A 15,885-nucleotide genomic window follows, 5' to 3' on the forward strand; every position below is an offset into this window, starting at 1 on the left:
TCCCATCCTGCCGCGTCCCCACAACAGAAGCCAAAGGCTCTTCAGCACTTTTATTTAAAAAAAAAAAAAGAAAGAAAGAAAAGTCAGGTTGTGTGCTCGGGGTGTCCCCGGGACTGGGTCAGTTCCAGTAGGTCATGTCCCAGCCCTGGGGTAGGGGAAGGGGTCAAAGTTTTCGTGGCCACAAACCGGGCTGATCACTTGCCCACCGAGTCGAATATGATGCGGTTCTGTTCGGCGCGCTCCCTCTGGCTCTGCGTCCGCGACAGCTCCAGCAGGGTCCGCAGTAGGTGGAAGGTGAGGTCGATGGACAGCGGAGGGTTATCCCGTCGTGGCCGCTCTCCTGCAGTCGCAGATATCCACCTGCTGGGCCCGCCGCGGCGCGGGAAGCGCTCGGCCAGCAGCAAGAGGAGCGCTCGTGCCCCGCCGCCCTGGGTCCGCGACCCGGGGCTCCATCGCAGACTCGGGTCCTGGACCCCCGCCGCCGCTAACACCCCTGGGTTTCGCTGGCTGCTCCCGGGGCGCAGCTGTGCCAGCAGCAGCAGCGCCGCCAGCAGTGCCGCGCGTCCCGCCTGCCTCATGGTGCCGCCGGCCCTGGACACAGGGGTAGCGCGGGGTGAAGCGCGCCTGGGGCAGCCGTAGGGGGCGCACTCCCGTCCCGCGCACACCCTGCGCCCCACCAGGCTCCTCCCGCAGCCGCCCGGTGACTGCAGCCGGCCCTCCAGCCCCAGCCGCGCTCCAGTCCTGTTCCACCCCTTTCACCCACCCTCCCTCCGACAGGTCGCAGTGTGAGCTACGCAGAGTCCTAGCAGAGGGAATCTGAGCGGACGCTCTGAACCACTCACAGGTTGTCGGAGAGCGCCTGTACAGTCCCACACGGAGCTCCGGTCTCTGTCCCTCAGAAAGGGCCGAGTGGGGAACACGGGGTCGGCCCCGGGACTGCCGCCAGCCTTATATAGTGCCAGGACAGCTCCGACTGACGTCAGCGGAGAACATGCAATGATTGTAGAAGCCTCAGAGGAGCGCACCTCCGGACACTAGACTTCGCGTCCCTGAGGATAGCGCTGAGAGCAGCAGGGAGAGCAAGATGCCAGCTAGGGCATAAAAATTACTCTGGAAGACAGAGTCCTCTGCCCCGCTTAGAACAACTATTAGTGAAGGCCTCTTCCCCGGATCAGACCAATCCTGGGTCGTTTATTCTATGGCACACGTCAGGGAGGGGGGATCGTGGGGCTGTCCATGGTGCTGACCCTGTTCTCTGTTTTTAGGAGGGACCTCTGGCGTTGGGAGAACCCCACGCTGCTCAGATCCATTCCCTAGTCCCAACTATATATTAATTCTGCAAACTGAGGCCCTCAGGATTGCAAAACTGGCACTCAGCCAACACTGTGAGATTGACTAGAGATGGTCTGACATAACCAAAAGTTCCCGGGATTCTTGATCTTTTCCCAGCTCTTGGGTCTATATTCTAGAGCTGATTGAGGCACCATATAAGTCTTTGGCTTACAGGTGCTTTAAGATCACAAAAGGCTGGTCCTTCTGCTCCTGAGTTTGCCCAAAGTGGTAGTTTAGCAAAGTTCAGCTTTTCTCTTGAGAATCACAGCAGCAGCATTACTATGCCTATGACCTTCAGGTTAGGATTACTGGGCAGGAAGTAAGGAAACTTGGGCTCAGGTTTTCACTCTATCATTAACTCCAGGTATGGACAGGTCACCTCCCTTCAATGGACCTCTGTGTCCTCATTTGGAAAGATTGGGCTTGGTGGTCTTTGGTCTTCTTTCCAGCTCTAGAAATGTTGACTCTCCAGTAGTTTTCTGTTTAAAAACTTACTCATTACCTCTTCAGGTTCCAGATTACGTGTTTAATAATGTATTTACTAAGGCACCATAAAAAGGGCTTGAGGAGGGTCCCCAAAGAGCTGGAGCTGCCCTAGGGCTGGACTTGGGTTACAGTAACAGATGTGTCTATGAAGAGTGGAACAAGTGGCATTTGCTAGGTAGGATATGAGTGTAAAGTTGACAAGATCATAAGGGTCAACAAATATGTACAGAATGCCTAGTATGAGGTGGGAATAAGATTGCTATAAAGGCTTTAGCCATTTCAAAAAGCAGTGAGTTTATGGGGCGGCGCCTGTGGCTCAAGGAGTAGGGCGCCGGTCCCATATGCTGGAGGTGGTGGGTTCAAACCCAGCCCCAGCCAAAAAACCGAAAAAAAAAAAAAAGCAGTGAGTTTACATTTCAGAGTGAAATGAGGTATTTCAGGGTACTAATACCATGATGTTCTGACCAGTAACCTAACCCCAGGGAAAATTGATGTGCCCACTTTTAGGAGGATGTCTGACCGTTCCAGGGTCAAGCTGCATCCCTGCTAGGTGGAAACGATGAAGCAAGGCAGACTTAGAGTCGATGTGCCTTCCAGGACAGGTAGGAGTTCCAGATAACAGCAACACACTGGACAACAGCCAACCTAAGGGACAGGAATAGCATGGTGAAGAGGAGTGAGGAGCATGCTCGGGGATAGGGATGGGAAAGTGCAGTGGGAGAGAGAACACCCAGATTTAGGTTGCCTTCCTCCAGTACTTATGAAAAGACTGTAGGTCAAACCAGAGGACACACTAGAGCTCTGTCTCCACATGAAACACAGAGGTTAAATACCCTCGGCAGCTCTCTTGCCACGGGTATTACTCATACCCCTGTGCAGACCCCTTGTAAATACATTGATCTGTCTTATACCAGTGGAGATTTCATCTTCCAAAATAATGTCTTTCTACAAAAGAGCACTTTTATTTTAAATTAACCTTGCTCTAGTATCTTAGAGTGTTGCAAAGGATCCTAATGTTTAGGATTTGGTTCATAAATATGTATTTCTTTTAGCTATGCTATTTGTGTAAATTTTGGGCATGTCCCCTCTGAAGAGTTTCATAATTCCCTATCCCCAAGACCTGTCACTTCTAAGCATTTTTCACCATTCATCCTGAGTTCCACTATGTTTTTTATTGCAGGTCAGCAGCTATCTTTATTGTGAAGGTAAAATAATACTTTTGCAGTGAACTAACCTGGCCAGCCTCCTACTTGGTTTTTTGGCCTACCTTTCTGCCTAACCTAGGTGACAGCACCCTAGGCACTGTCCCTGTAGACAGGCCATCAAAGGAAGTGAACTCAGGCAGGATGGAGATAAGGGTGGGGGAAGCAAGATCCTCCTGAGGGAGATGGAAGGGTCACTGGGCTGACACTCTGGGACAGTTTCTATAAAGGCAAGAAGTTCAGAATAAAATGCTTGGGAGCCAGGGAGCTCTGATCAGGACACAGTGTTGACTGGGGATCTAAAGAAGCATCCCAGCCGTTAATGTGGAGTAGGAATCTGTCATACCTGTAATGAAGGGGGATCAGGTAGAAATTGGCTAACTGCACAGCAGGCCAGAGCTATAAGAGAAAAGGTAAAGTTTGGATGGCTGCCCAACCACCTGACCCAGATTCACCACCTTACCTGGCCCTACCCCAACTTCTGCACACAAGAAAAAGCTGAACAACTGGGTGAGGGCTTCCCTAAGCATGGTGCCCACACTGAGAATGAGAGATTATCCCAACAGAGGGTTTCCTAGTCCCAGGGCATTTCTGGGCTTAAAGAAGCAGGAGAACAGGCAGTTGAGGTATCAGCTCTTACATAGTAGTTGGTGATGAGGGCATCAGGATAATCCTGAGGAGACACAGAAGGAAAAATGAACATGTGCACTTCTGAGCAACTCCAGTGTGAATATTGCACACAGACTTCTGATCCCAGAGCATGCTCCCATGCCACTCCCCTCAGACCGTCCCTTCAACAGCCTGGATTTTACAGGTAGAGCTCCTTTTTTTGTCCCTGTGAAGCCTGCCTCCTACCCCTAAGCTGCCAGCCTGCCGGCTGGAGACCATTCCCACACCTGCCCAGCTCACCCGCTGTAGTTTGGCCCAGTTGTCCTGGGCTGACAGTCCATTGAATGCCCCTACCAGGGGGAGGAAGCAGCCAAGAAAACATGGGGCAAAGCCTCCCTAGGGAAGAGAAATTAAAGATCTGTGAGTGCCTAAATCCCCACTTGTCCCCAACACAGCTTACCCTTCCTGAATCCCTCTTCCTTCTGCTCACCTGATCCAACAACATCTTCTTTAGTGCATCCACCTTGGTGGTGCCAGGGATGAACCGATCTAAAACCTTGTACCAGCCTCCTACCACAGGGCCCTGAAAGTAAACCCCAGGCAGTGGGCAGGCTGCAGTGAGGGGAGCACTTGACTTTTACATAACAAAGCACCTCCCCCAAGTATCAGAAAACAAATCCTAAGGGAAGCAGACACTAAGATGGAAGAGGGCAGCAGGTTGGCTTAGGTGTTGAGAAGGAAACTGAAGGGCGATTGAAAACTAAGACCACTGTCAAATCCACTGAAACCTTGCTGTGAGCAGAACTTACCACAAAGCCACAGCCCAGAGATACCATGGTAAGGGTCCGGCCAGTCTGGTGTTCCCGCAGACCCCGCCTCTCCACCAGCTGCTGTGAGATAATGTCACCCAGGCCCATCAGAGATCCTGTGAGGGGTACACAGGTATTGTTAGGACAAAGCAAGGAAAGAAGCCCCAGGGCTTCATTCTGGAGGCAAATAGTCCCTTCTTGCTGCCTCAAAGCCTTTCTCACCCCAAGGACAGTGATCCCCATGTGTACCCTGTCAGAAACTGAGATGAACAGGCTAGGGCTCAGGAACTCTACACTGGGCAGTAAAGGGAAGTCAGAATCAGAAACCTCAGATAGAAGGAGAATCTAAGGTTGCAAGGCTGAGAACCACACACTGTCAGCATTGAAAGGGCTTTCCAGATAATTTAGTCCAAACCCCTTATTTTGTAGATGTAGAAACAAAGGTCCAAGATCTCACGTAACTAGTAAGTGCAATACCAAAGTAAGAACCGTGTGGCTTGCTTCCTAGACACTGCTCTTCCCAGGACACAGCACTATGAATAGATCATACGTAGAATGGTCAGGAACCCTGTTTCCTTTCCCCCAGCCAAATGCAAGACCATGGCCAATGTCCTTCACCTTGGTATCTACTCATGAACAAGAATAACCCTTTTTCTAAAATAAAGGTGCTCAAATGGTCCCAGGCAGGAAGATGACTGGTTGAGCTGGTAAAAGCCCTCACAAGTAGTCCTGGTCATCTCTTAACACGATCTTACTTCCTCATTCACAACCTCTGACTGAGTAGGCAATGAGTATAGGTCTAATAGCCTTTTCTCCCCAGGCCTCTGTTATCTGCTTCCCCTCCCCTAATTGCATAGACACCTAGCTCCAAGTGGCCCTAGTAAGACACCCACATTCAGAAACCAAAACAGAAATCATCACTATTTTTAGAACCCCTGGTCAGATATTGCAGCGTGATGGTTTCTAGCAAACACACTTACAGGGCTGCTTCGGAGTGACCGTATGATCTCTAGCTCGCCAATCTATCTCACCAAGTAATGAAAGTCCCCCCTCCAGCTCCGCAGCCACCACTGTCCCTGTGCCCTCAATTAGCACTGGGCAAACACATCCTTCAACCCCATTCCTTGGCCTGGAGCTGGCTCTGACGTCCATGCTGGCTGCACACTCACTGCTCTGCTCTTCCTCTGCTCCCTCTACACAGCCCTGCCCCTGAGTAGCTTAGTCAGAAGCGGCTGGGTAAGGCTGGGAGCCAGGGCTGGGCACCTGTAAGTGACCTGGGCTTCTGGACTCGGAGCAGGTCTGGGCACACAGCATCCCCTGAACCCCACCAAGCACACCCATCAGGGCAACCTTTCCTCTCCTTTTCTTTTTTCTCTCTCTTTTTTTTTTTTTTTTTGTAGAGACAGAGTCTCACTGTACTGCCCTCGGGTAGAGTGCCGTGGCGTCACACGGCTCACAGCAACCTCTAACTCTTGGGCTTACGCGATTCTCTTGCCTCAGCCTCCCGAGCAGCTGGGACTACAGGCGCCCGCCACAACGCCCGGCTATTTTTTTGTTGCAGTTTGGCCGGGGCTGGGTTTGAACCCGCCACCCTCGGCATATGGGGCCGGCGCCCTACTCACTGAGCCACAGGTGCCGCCCCTCTCTCTTTTTTTTTTTTTGTAGAGACAGAGTCTCACTTTATCACCTTCAGTAGTGTGCCATGGCATCACATAGCTCACAGCAACCTCCAACTCCTGGGCCAAGGCGATTCTCTTGCCTCAGCCTCCTGAGTAGCTGGGACTACAGGCGCCCGCCACAACGCCCGGCTCCTTTTTTTGTTGCAGTTTGGCCGGGGTTGGGTTTGAACCCACTACCCCTGGTATATGGGGCCGGCGCCCTACCCGCTGAGCCACAGGCACCGCCCTTCCTCTCCTTTTCATGAAACTCCCAAAGTGATAGGGCTCTTCCAAGAACGGACATAACCTCCCAGAGGGTAAGGATAGAATCCTAGATGACCTCTGTTCTCTCCTTTCCTCCACCACCACACCTGATGAAGTTCCTGGCAGGTGTCCAGAAAATAAACAAAGGAAAAATCTCAAATGTACCGCCCCAAACAATAGGACTGCTCTGAGAAAGGGCATGGAGAGCTCTTAAGTCTACACCAAAGGACCAGGCCAGGCTCAAGGGGTAAAGACCTTAGGGAACTGAAGGCTTGTTCCCTGGCCTCAGGCAGTTAGCACTGAATTCCCTCCATCCTCTCTCACACTGTGGGGTCACCATCTACACTGGCAGGGAGGGAGCTGCTACAGCCATGCATAAAGGGAAGAGTGACCTGACTAGGCCAGGGGATGGTGGAGAAAAGACCCTGTCTCTAAAAAAGTAGCCCAGTGTTGTGGCATAATCACTAGGGAGGCTAAGGCAAGAGGATAGCTTGAGCCCGAGTTTGAAGTTACTGTGAGCTATGATGCCGTGGCACTCTACCCAGGGTGACAAAGCAAGACTATCTCAAAAAAAAGGGCGGCACCTGTGGCTCAGTGGGTAGGGTGCCAGCCCCATATATGGAGGGTGGCAGGTTCAAACCTGGCCCCGGCCAAACTGCAACAAAAAATAGCCGGGCATTGTGGCGGGCACCTGTAGTCCCAGCTACTAAGGAGGCTGAGGCAAGAGAATCGCCTAAGCCCAGGAGTTGGAGTTTGCTGTGAGCTGTGTGATGTCACAGCACTCTATCGAGGGCAATAAATTGAGACTCTGTTTCCACAAAAAAACGGTAAGAAAGGGCAGGCACTTCTTTTTTTTTTTTTGTGGAGACAGAGTCTCACTTTATGGCCCTCGGTAGAGTGCCATGGCATCACACAGCTCACAGCAACCTCCAACTCCTGGGCTTAAGGGATTTTCTTGCCTCAGCCTCCCAAGTAGCTGGGACTACAGGCACCCGCCACAACGCCCGGCTATTTTTTGGTTGCAGTTCAGCCGGGCCGGGTTTGAACCCACCACCCTCGGTATATGGGGCCGGCGCCTTACCGACTGAGCCACAGGCGCCGCCCAGGGCAGGCACTTCTAAAATGAAGGGACTAACAGCATGATGGTCTACTGTGGTAAGAAGTTTAAAGTGTGCAAGGAGCTCTCACACACTTAATCCTCACAAAAAGTCTGGGGGTAGGGAGTCACACCTCCATTTAGTGATAAGAGAAGAGTCTTTGAGAGATGAGGTGACTTGGTAAGGAGTGGAGTTGGGACCAAACCTAAGACTTCTTCTCTCAAGGTGGAACAGAAGACAATGGGCACCAAGAGGCTCCTTTGGCTGCCCCTCTGTAGGGGGGTTCCTGCCTAAGCATGGCCCCCAAGCACCTACATATCAAAGACACTCCCTGGACTAATGCATTTCCTCTCCATCGTTTCTCCCCACAATTTCATTACCTCTCTTCCTGGTCACCTCGGGGGAAGGACAGGCAGCAATATTTCTGAGAAAGAAACAATCAAAAAGAGGGGTATGTTTCTATTTTATTTATTATTATTATTTTTAAGAGGGGTATGTTTTTACAATAGTCACACAACAAGCTAAAAGCTGAGCTGAAATAAAAACTCAAGCCCCTGACTTCTAGCCCCATAGTCCAGAAGCCTGCAGCCTCTGAGGAAAGATAGATTCTAGGCACCCAGACACCAAGCCTAAGGGACTACAAAGAGACAGTGTAGCAGGAGGGCTAAGCAGTGTGCCACTCTGTAGCCCTTGGCAGTTTTGTTTATTTCAGACAAAGCAGTGCCCAGAGGGTCTTTCTCTACCCATGGATGATCAAGTGCCTGGGCCTACAGCAACTCCAGGGTGGTCTAATTCTTTGCCCCAAGCACAGAGCAAGGCCTGCTTCTCTGGTCCAAGTGATCCTTTAAGCAGAAAGGGCTCAGACACTCAGATTCCTCATCCACCTACCCCAACCCAGAGCGCAAACAGAGCCAAACCACCTCTAGACCTCCTGGACATACATGGTTGGTCTGAATCTTCCAGCGCTATAGTTCCCATCCCCTTGGATTTATTTCCAGGGAGTTGGGGTTGGAGGTCTCCAGACATATCATGTCCAGAGCTGTGATGGGGCAGGGTGAGGGGCTGCTGGGCAGCAAGGCCCAATGACAGGCTGGGCGCGGAGCCCAGCAAGCAGACACTGGCTCAGGTGTGACATCATGCCCTTGGGTAAGTGCCAGTTCTTATGCTGTCACTCCCCACCAGATCCAGGGGCCAGTGGGAGGGGAGCCTGCCTCTGAGCACAGATAGATTTGGGACCACCTCCTGCCCACTGGTGGAAAAGCCCCAACTCTCATACCCTCTTACCAGGGCATGGGTGGAGGTAAATTCCCTAATTCCTCTATTTGCTCCTCTCTTGGCTTTTATTTAGGGTCTTATGTGCAAGAAAATAAAGCATTAACAGTAGAGGGGTAGGAAGTAGCTCTTGGAATGAGGAGCAGAAAGAATGTCCTTGAGTTTAGGAGGCCTGGGTCGGCAAGTATAGCTGTTGGCATGGGGCCAGTAGTGCTGCCATTCCTTCCCAGCATTCTCCAACCATTAACTAGCTGGCTGGGGTAGGGACTTGGTCTGGCACAAAGCCTAGCAGGAGCTGAAGCCCAGCAGTAGGAGGGGAGAGTGCATCCTCTGGGATTGGTCTGAATGCTCTCCCTGAACCCACCCTACTGCTAGCAAATGAGACAAAATGAAGGGTTTGCAGCTAGTCAGGTATCTAAGCCCAGATCAGCTGGGGCTGCACTCAGCATTCAGAGGCCCCAGTATGCTCAAGCACAAGGCAGTGCTTGAGGTTCTAATGCCAGCTTGACCAGTAACCATGTGAGATCCAGTACATGTCACTTTCCTTCTTGCCTCAATTTCCTTCTTGGTAGTATCAGGGGCTGGACTGGATGCTGTAAGGCCTACTGAGCCCTAATATCCTGGCTTAATCAGACTCCAGAGAACTGTCTGCAAGAGCTCAGCGACTCCCATGGCAGGAGTCATGGGCCACTTAGGGTGGCCTAAGATGGATGGAGCTGGGCCTGAGGCCCACTGGAGACTGCCAGAGCCCCCAAGAAAGGAATACAGCTGACTCACACTCTTTGCAGAATATGCAGCAAAACTTTTCCCAGACTGCCCAGTTCCTGACTCTGGCTTGGCTAAAACTGGCTTATTTCAGCACTTACTGTAGTTCAACCTGACAGATCCTATGCCATACCTGGGGCTTTGCTACTAATGCCTTCAGCGACTATGCACTTTAAGCCTAGTACTGGAGGGAAGTTAACACCCCATGGGGTGAACCTTTGGCCAATGTAGGATGGGAGCCAGTGGATAAAGATTTCTCCTTTTCTCCAGAAATGACTATTCATCCAGATAGTCCTAGGAAGCATTTCGAAGAGTTTCTCAGTCAGTTCCAAAGGACTGAACAACCAGTTGCCCTTCACAATAGCCAGTTTGACAATGCATCCTTATACTGGTTTTCCCTCTTTCCCTGCATGGAATTATGTCCTACTCCCTAACAATGTATCTTCACATAAGCTTCAGGCTCTACTTTTTGGAGAATCTATAACAATTACCCACATTCAGATTTATGGCAGTGGAATAAACCCAATCCAAACACCACTATAAAAAGAATAGCTTGCTATGCCTGGGTTCCCAACAGTCATATAAACAGCCAATCCCTTGAGCACTTAAATTTATTGAACATTTTTGAGTTCCAAATATTTTTTACAGAGATAACTCCTATATGGACCCTGAAGTCATATAACTAAATTCAAGTTGTAAATAAGGAAACTGAGGCCCAAAGAGGTTTATTGACTTGTCCTGATTAATGTAGCTACTAAGTGCTATGGCTGTGAGATTCAACAAACCTTGGTCTTCTAACTCCAAGTATGAAATCTCTGTTCTGTTTTTCAGTGTGATAAGTATGCCATGGGACCATAAGAACTACTGCGATGGGTGGCGCCTGTGGCTCAGTGAGGAGGGCGCCGGCCCCATATGCCAAGGGTGGCGGGTTCAAACCCAGCCCCAGCCAAACTGCAACAAAAAAATAGCCGGGCCGTTGTGGCGGGTGCCTGTAGTCCCAGCTGCTCGGGAGGCTGAGGCAAGAGAATCACGTAAGCCCAAGAGTTAGAGGTTGCTGTGAGCTGTGTGACGCCATGGCTCTCTACCGGAGGGCGGTACAGTGAGACTCTGTCTCTACAAAAAAAAAAAAAAAAGAACTACTGTGATGGGGTCTAAATATAGCTCAGTGAGCTAAATCCACTTTCCCTCTTTATTTGTAGTTTGTTCCAAATACACTGAACCAGGTTGAATGCAGTGGCTCATGCCTGTAATCCTAGCATTCTGGGAGGCCAAAGTGGGTGGAATGCCTGAGCTCAGGAGTTCAAGACCAGCCTGAACAAGAATAGGACCTTGTCTCTAAAATTAGCTAGGTGATGGGCTTGCATAGTCCCAGCTACGCAGAAGGCTGAGGCAAAAGGATTGCTTCAGCCCAAGAGTCTGAGGTTGCTGTGAGTTATGATACCATGGCATTCTATCCAGGGTAAGAGAGTGAGATTCCACCTCAAAAAAAAAAAAAAAGGAAAAAAAAAATACACTGAACTGCAGGGAAGAAAAAGTTTGAAAGGTTTGGAAAAGTCATAGGGGGCTACAGGTTGCTTCGGGGCTGAGCTGGGATGTCAGCACAGCCTCAGGAAGACTAAAGATATGGAGCCAAAGGACTCTAGCAATAACAGACCAGAACCCCAGTTCAGCCACGTATCTGCACCCAGGCCCTTGTCAGCTGCAGATCCCTTGGATAGGGAAATAACAAGGATTATTCTACAAAGATTATTCTTTACAGCCACAAGGGGGAACCCTTGACAGTTACAGACCCTGAGGGAATCTAAGGTTGGGCAAAGGGCCCATCGTGTCAGTTCCCATCACAGCCACACTGTCCAGCATGAGTCACCATACACGCAGTCAGGTTGAGTCATGCAGGCTGACGGACACTCTGAGGACAGGACAAAAGGTGGTTGGGCACTGGAGGCTAGAGAGGGGCCCAATGCAGGACAAAAGAGCACATCTCCTGGCCATTCATACAGTGATGTTTCTAGCGCTGATGTAGGACTATTATGGTAAGAGGATCCCTGTTCCACTCTGGCTATCACTAGCCCTCAATCCCTTCTAACAGTACTCTTTTCAGAAGCCCATGGTCCTCATTAGAATCCTATTCCCTCTCTCTAAACATAGGTAAGACTCCTATCTTTTTTTTTTTTTTTTAGTTTTTGGCCAGGGCTGGGCCTGAACCCACCACCTCCAGCATATGGGGCCTGAGCCCTACTCCTTTGAGCCACAGGCACCGCCCTATCTTTTTTTTTTTTTTTTTTTTTGAGACAGAGTCTCACTCTGTCACCCTGTGTAGAGTGCCATGGTGTCACAGACCAAAGAAACCTCAAACTCCTAGGTTCAAGTGATCCTCTTGCCTCAGCCTCCCAAGTAGCTGGGACTACACGCACCTGCCCCAACAGCTGGCTAATTTTTCTACTTTTAGTAGAGATGGGGTCTTGCTCTTGCTCAGGCTGGTCTTGAACTCCTGAGCTCAAGCAATCCACCTCCCTTGGCCTCTCAGAGTGCTAGGATTACAGCACTCTATAAGGGTAAGACCCCATTTTAACCTGGTCACCTTTTGTAGTGCCCCAATGGACAGAGGCCTTCCGATCCTTCCCCAAGACTTACTCATTCATCCTCATGCCATCCCTTCACATTAGCGAACACACAAAATGAACATGGTAACAAATGCAGGTAAGTCACTGCACTACCTCTATGAGGCTGCTACTCAATTACTACATTTGGAGTAAAAAAATTCGGTTAGCATATTGTTTAGGGATACATACGTAAGTAGGAAACTATAGGAAAAGAAAAAGAGGCCCAGTGCGGAGATTCATACCTCTGGGAGGCCAAGGCAAGGAGGATCACTTGAGATCAGGAGTTTGCACCAGCCTAAGCAAAAGCAAGACCTTGTCTCTAATAAAAATACAAAAATTAGTCAGGCATAATGATGGGTGCCTGTAGATCCAACCATTAGGGAGGATGAGGCAGGAGGATCACTTGAACCTAGTTTAAGGTTGCTATGAACTAGGCTGACACTGTAGCACTCTAGCCTGGGCAACAAAGTGAGTCTGTTTAAGGAAAGGAAAAGAAAGGAAAAAGGGAAAGAAAAAAGGGAAAAGGGAAAGTGAAGGGGAAGAAAAGTAAAGAAAAAAGAGAAAAGAAAAGGAAGAAAAAGAAAGAATGATATAAGTAAAACTCAGGAAGGTGGTAATCACTTAGGGTGAGGGGCTCAAGGGATCTCAAAGGTGGGGACAGGAGTGTTCAGTTTTAATACTACTAAACTGTATACACATCTTAATCATTCTTTTGTATATTTCATAATAAAAAATACTAAGAAAAACAGGTAAGAGTCTGGATTCAGAATGTAATAAGTATGCAATCTAATGTGGAGTCAAATAATCCTAGCTCACATCCCTTTGTGGGATCCCCACAATCTGGTGAATATGAAAGTGCTTTGCATATGTAAAATGTTAGAGGAGTATTTGCTATTGTTAGTTTTCCAGTTGGGGTCTCTCCTGGAGCAATGCCTTTTCCTTAAAAACTGAGTGCCATGATTTCTGAGGGCTTTTAAATTCTACTTCACAGCTGGGCCTACCATGCTTACCCCTCAAAAACAGCCTTAGAGGCAGCACCCATGGCTCAGTGTGGGTAGGGTGCCAGCCACATATAGCAAGGCTGGTGGTTTCAAACCCAGCCTGGGCCAGCTAAAGCAACAATGACAATTGCCAAAAAAAAAATAGGCTTAGCACCTGCATAAGCAGCTAGAACGCCAGCCACATACAACAGAGCTGGCGGGTTCAAATCCAGCCCAGTACTGCCAAACAACAATGATAACTACAACCAAAAAACAGCCAGGTGTTGTGGTGAGCACATGTAGTCCCAGCTACTTGGGAGGCTGAGGCAAGAGAATCGCTTAAGCCCAAGAGTTTGAGGTTGCTGTGAGCTGTGACACCACTGCACTCTATCCAGGGCAATGGCTTGAGACTCTATCTCAAAAAAAAAAAAAAATTACCTTAGGGACCCACTCTCCAAAATAGATTGGGGACAGCCTGAGATGACAGACAACCCTTCAAGGGGGCTGAAGAAAAGAGGGTTGTGAGGTGGTGTGAGCCTCTGCCTTCCAAATCAGCCTGCTCTGGTCCCACTAGGGTCCCAGAGGGACACTCACCAGCGGTCAAGACCTGTACTTTCCACGGATGAGCAGCCAGGGCCCGCTGGTATGCTCGCCAGAGTGCCATGCTTCCTGTCAAGTCAAGAGTAGAGGACATCACCCACCACTACTGCTCCTCCTCAGAATTAAGGAGCCGAAAGACAGTCCCACTCCCTCTCCCCTTTCCCACTTCCAATATGTCTGAAACAGGCAGAGGCCACAGGAGGGATGCTTCTCGGACATCTCCTATCCCAGAAATCGCCTTAGACAACTGGGGAAGAGAGGACGGCTGTGGGCAGCTATGGACCCCCGGGGTTAGCCACCCAACACTCCATGCTTAGTCTTAAAGCAAGGCCACCTGGAGGACTCCGTTCCCAATTTAAGAGTCTCATGAGGACAGGCTTGTTCTGGCTTACAACCAGAGCCTGGGCCCCCCAAAAGTGAGCTTGGTCGGTCGCCAGATACAGACTCTTAACTGGAACCCCAGGTCATATCCTTCCTGAGTCCAACTCCACACCGTAAGCAAGGCCCGTCCCTGTGGGTGCTCTTGGCGCTCGACGCTTTGAGCCAGGGACCGCGGATCACCTGCCACTCACCTGCGCGCGAGCTGGGCTCGAAACATCGCCTCTCACGTGACTTAAGCAGGCCAAGGGACTTCCGTTCCGAGTCCCGCCTCTTCCGGCCACTGCCCGGATCTTTCCGACCCTTTCGTCCAGGAAAGGAACGCCAGGGAATCGGCTGAGCTATGAATACCAGTGGAGAGTGGCTCTGCTAGGCCATCCACTCTGTGAGCCGCCTCTTTCCCAGTTGGACCTTGGTGTGGGACCCGCCAGCCTTACTTCCCCTTCCTGCCCCTTCTCTCCCTGAGGCCCCAGCCTGTATCAACCCTGATCGACTTCCACATCCTCCTCCCCAGAACTGGTCGAGGTCCTGCATCCTTATGTCTAAAGAACCAGTTTGGGAACTATAAGCGCGTGCATGCAAGCGGTGTTTTGTGTCTCTAGGTTCTTGATTAGCCTCATTTGTGAGTTTCTGAGTGTGTGGGACTGGGTGTTTTATATTTGTCGTCCTCCCAGCAAATAATCTAGCGCTTTACCCTAAAGTCCCTTTAGAAATGCTGCATAAGGCGACGCCTGTGGCTCAGTGATTAGGGAGCCGGCCCCATATGCCGAGCGTCGCGGGTTCAAACCCAGCCCCGGCCAAACTGCAACAAAAAAAATAGCCGAGCCTTGTGGCGGGCGCCTGTAGTCCCAGCTACTCTGGATGCTGAGGCAAGAGAATCGCTGAAGCCCAAGAGTTTGAGGTTGCTGTGAGCTGTGACATCACAGCACTCTATCGAAGGCGAAGCAGTGAGACTTTATCTCTAAAAAAAAAGAAAGAAAGAAAGAAAAAGAAATGTCATAGCGCAGTGGTTACGGGGCCAGCCACATACAGCGAGGCTGGAGGGTTGGAACCCGGCCCAGGTCTGCTAAACAATGACAAGTGCAACAAAAATGTGGCCTGGCGTTGTGGCAGGCGCCTGTAGTCCCAGCTACTTGGGAGGCTGAGGCAAGAGAATCCCTTAAGCCCAGAGTTTGTTGCTGTGAGCTGTGACGCTACAGCACTCTACCGAGGGCGACATAAAGGAACCCTGTCTCCCAAAAAAAAAAATGCTGCGTAAAACTGACGTCTATGGAAAGCATTGGAATCACAGATCCTCAGAAGACGTTTAGATATCGACCCCATACCTAACACGCTGTGTAGCCTTGGACATTACTAAACTTTAATTAAGGTTCTTCACCTGTTAAATGAGAAAGTTGTAATATTTGTTCAAACTGCGCTACTCATATAAATGTTGGGAGGGGAAAGTGAGAGGGAAGGCTCATTACAGGTTCTTCTTTCTCATTTTTTAAGTATATATTCCTTAAAAAGAGCCATTTGTAACAAAGGGGCCCACAACTAAGTGTATGAAAACCAATATAATAGGTGATATCTTAACCCCCTTCCAATTCTTAACATGCTAAGAATCTGTGAATATAGTGAAATATCCTTCTGGGGGCGGTGAAAATTTCTACAATATCCCTGGCAGTGGCTTTGTCAGCCTGGCGGCCTTTACTTATCTCCAGGAAGCCCATACTTTTACAGAGTCTCATTCTGTAGCCCTGGGTAGTGCCCTGGCTTCTCTTGGGCTCAAGCGATCTTCTTGCCTCAGCCTCCAGAGTAGCTGGTACTACATTTTTTTTTTTTTTTTTA

At 49.9% G+C, this 15,885-nt stretch overlaps 2 protein-coding genes across 14 annotated transcripts; both read right to left on the reverse strand.

The window, feature by feature from the left end:
* Positions 1–41: 41 nt before the first annotated feature.
* UCN (urocortin) lies at positions 42–982 on the reverse strand. Its single transcript, XM_053588677.1, has 2 exons — positions 843–982; positions 42–591 (listed from the first exon to the last, which is right to left on the reverse strand). Exon 2 carries the CDS (start codon positions 576–578, stop codon positions 195–197), a length of 384 nt encoding a protein of 127 aa, XP_053444652.1. The 5' UTR covers positions 579–591; positions 843–982; the 3' UTR covers positions 42–194.
* On the reverse strand, positions 924–14,855 carry MPV17 (mitochondrial inner membrane protein MPV17). Of its 13 annotated transcripts, XR_008379603.1 has the most exons (10): positions 14,250–14,746; positions 13,672–13,746; positions 9,628–9,788; positions 4,439–4,554; positions 4,120–4,212; positions 3,930–4,025; positions 3,661–3,693; positions 3,367–3,419; positions 2,339–2,463; positions 924–1,061 (listed from the first exon to the last, which is right to left on the reverse strand). XR_008379603.1 is itself a non-coding variant. In XM_053588665.1 (9 exons), the coding sequence occupies exons 1-9, from the start codon at positions 14,273–14,275 to the stop codon at positions 2,394–2,396; spliced, it is 723 nt and encodes a 240-aa protein (XP_053444640.1). In that variant the 5' UTR covers positions 14,276–14,744; the 3' UTR covers positions 2,326–2,393. The 13 variants fall into 13 exon arrangements, 12 of the variants coding, with proteins under 12 accessions (XP_053444640.1, XP_053444650.1, XP_053444641.1 ...); XM_053588665.1 differs by lacking the exon at positions 924–1,061 and having other exon boundaries at positions 2,326–2,463; positions 14,250–14,744; XM_053588675.1 differs by lacking the exons at positions 924–1,061; positions 9,628–9,788 and adding an exon at positions 7,838–7,881 and having other exon boundaries at positions 2,326–2,463; positions 14,250–14,268.
* Between the last annotated feature and the right edge of the window lie 1,030 nt (positions 14,856–15,885).

Source organism: Nycticebus coucang, chromosome 4 (assembly GCF_027406575.1).
Source record: "Nycticebus coucang isolate mNycCou1 chromosome 4, mNycCou1.pri, whole genome shotgun sequence".
In the NCBI taxonomy this organism is placed as follows: domain Eukaryota; kingdom Metazoa; phylum Chordata; class Mammalia; order Primates; family Lorisidae; genus Nycticebus; species Nycticebus coucang.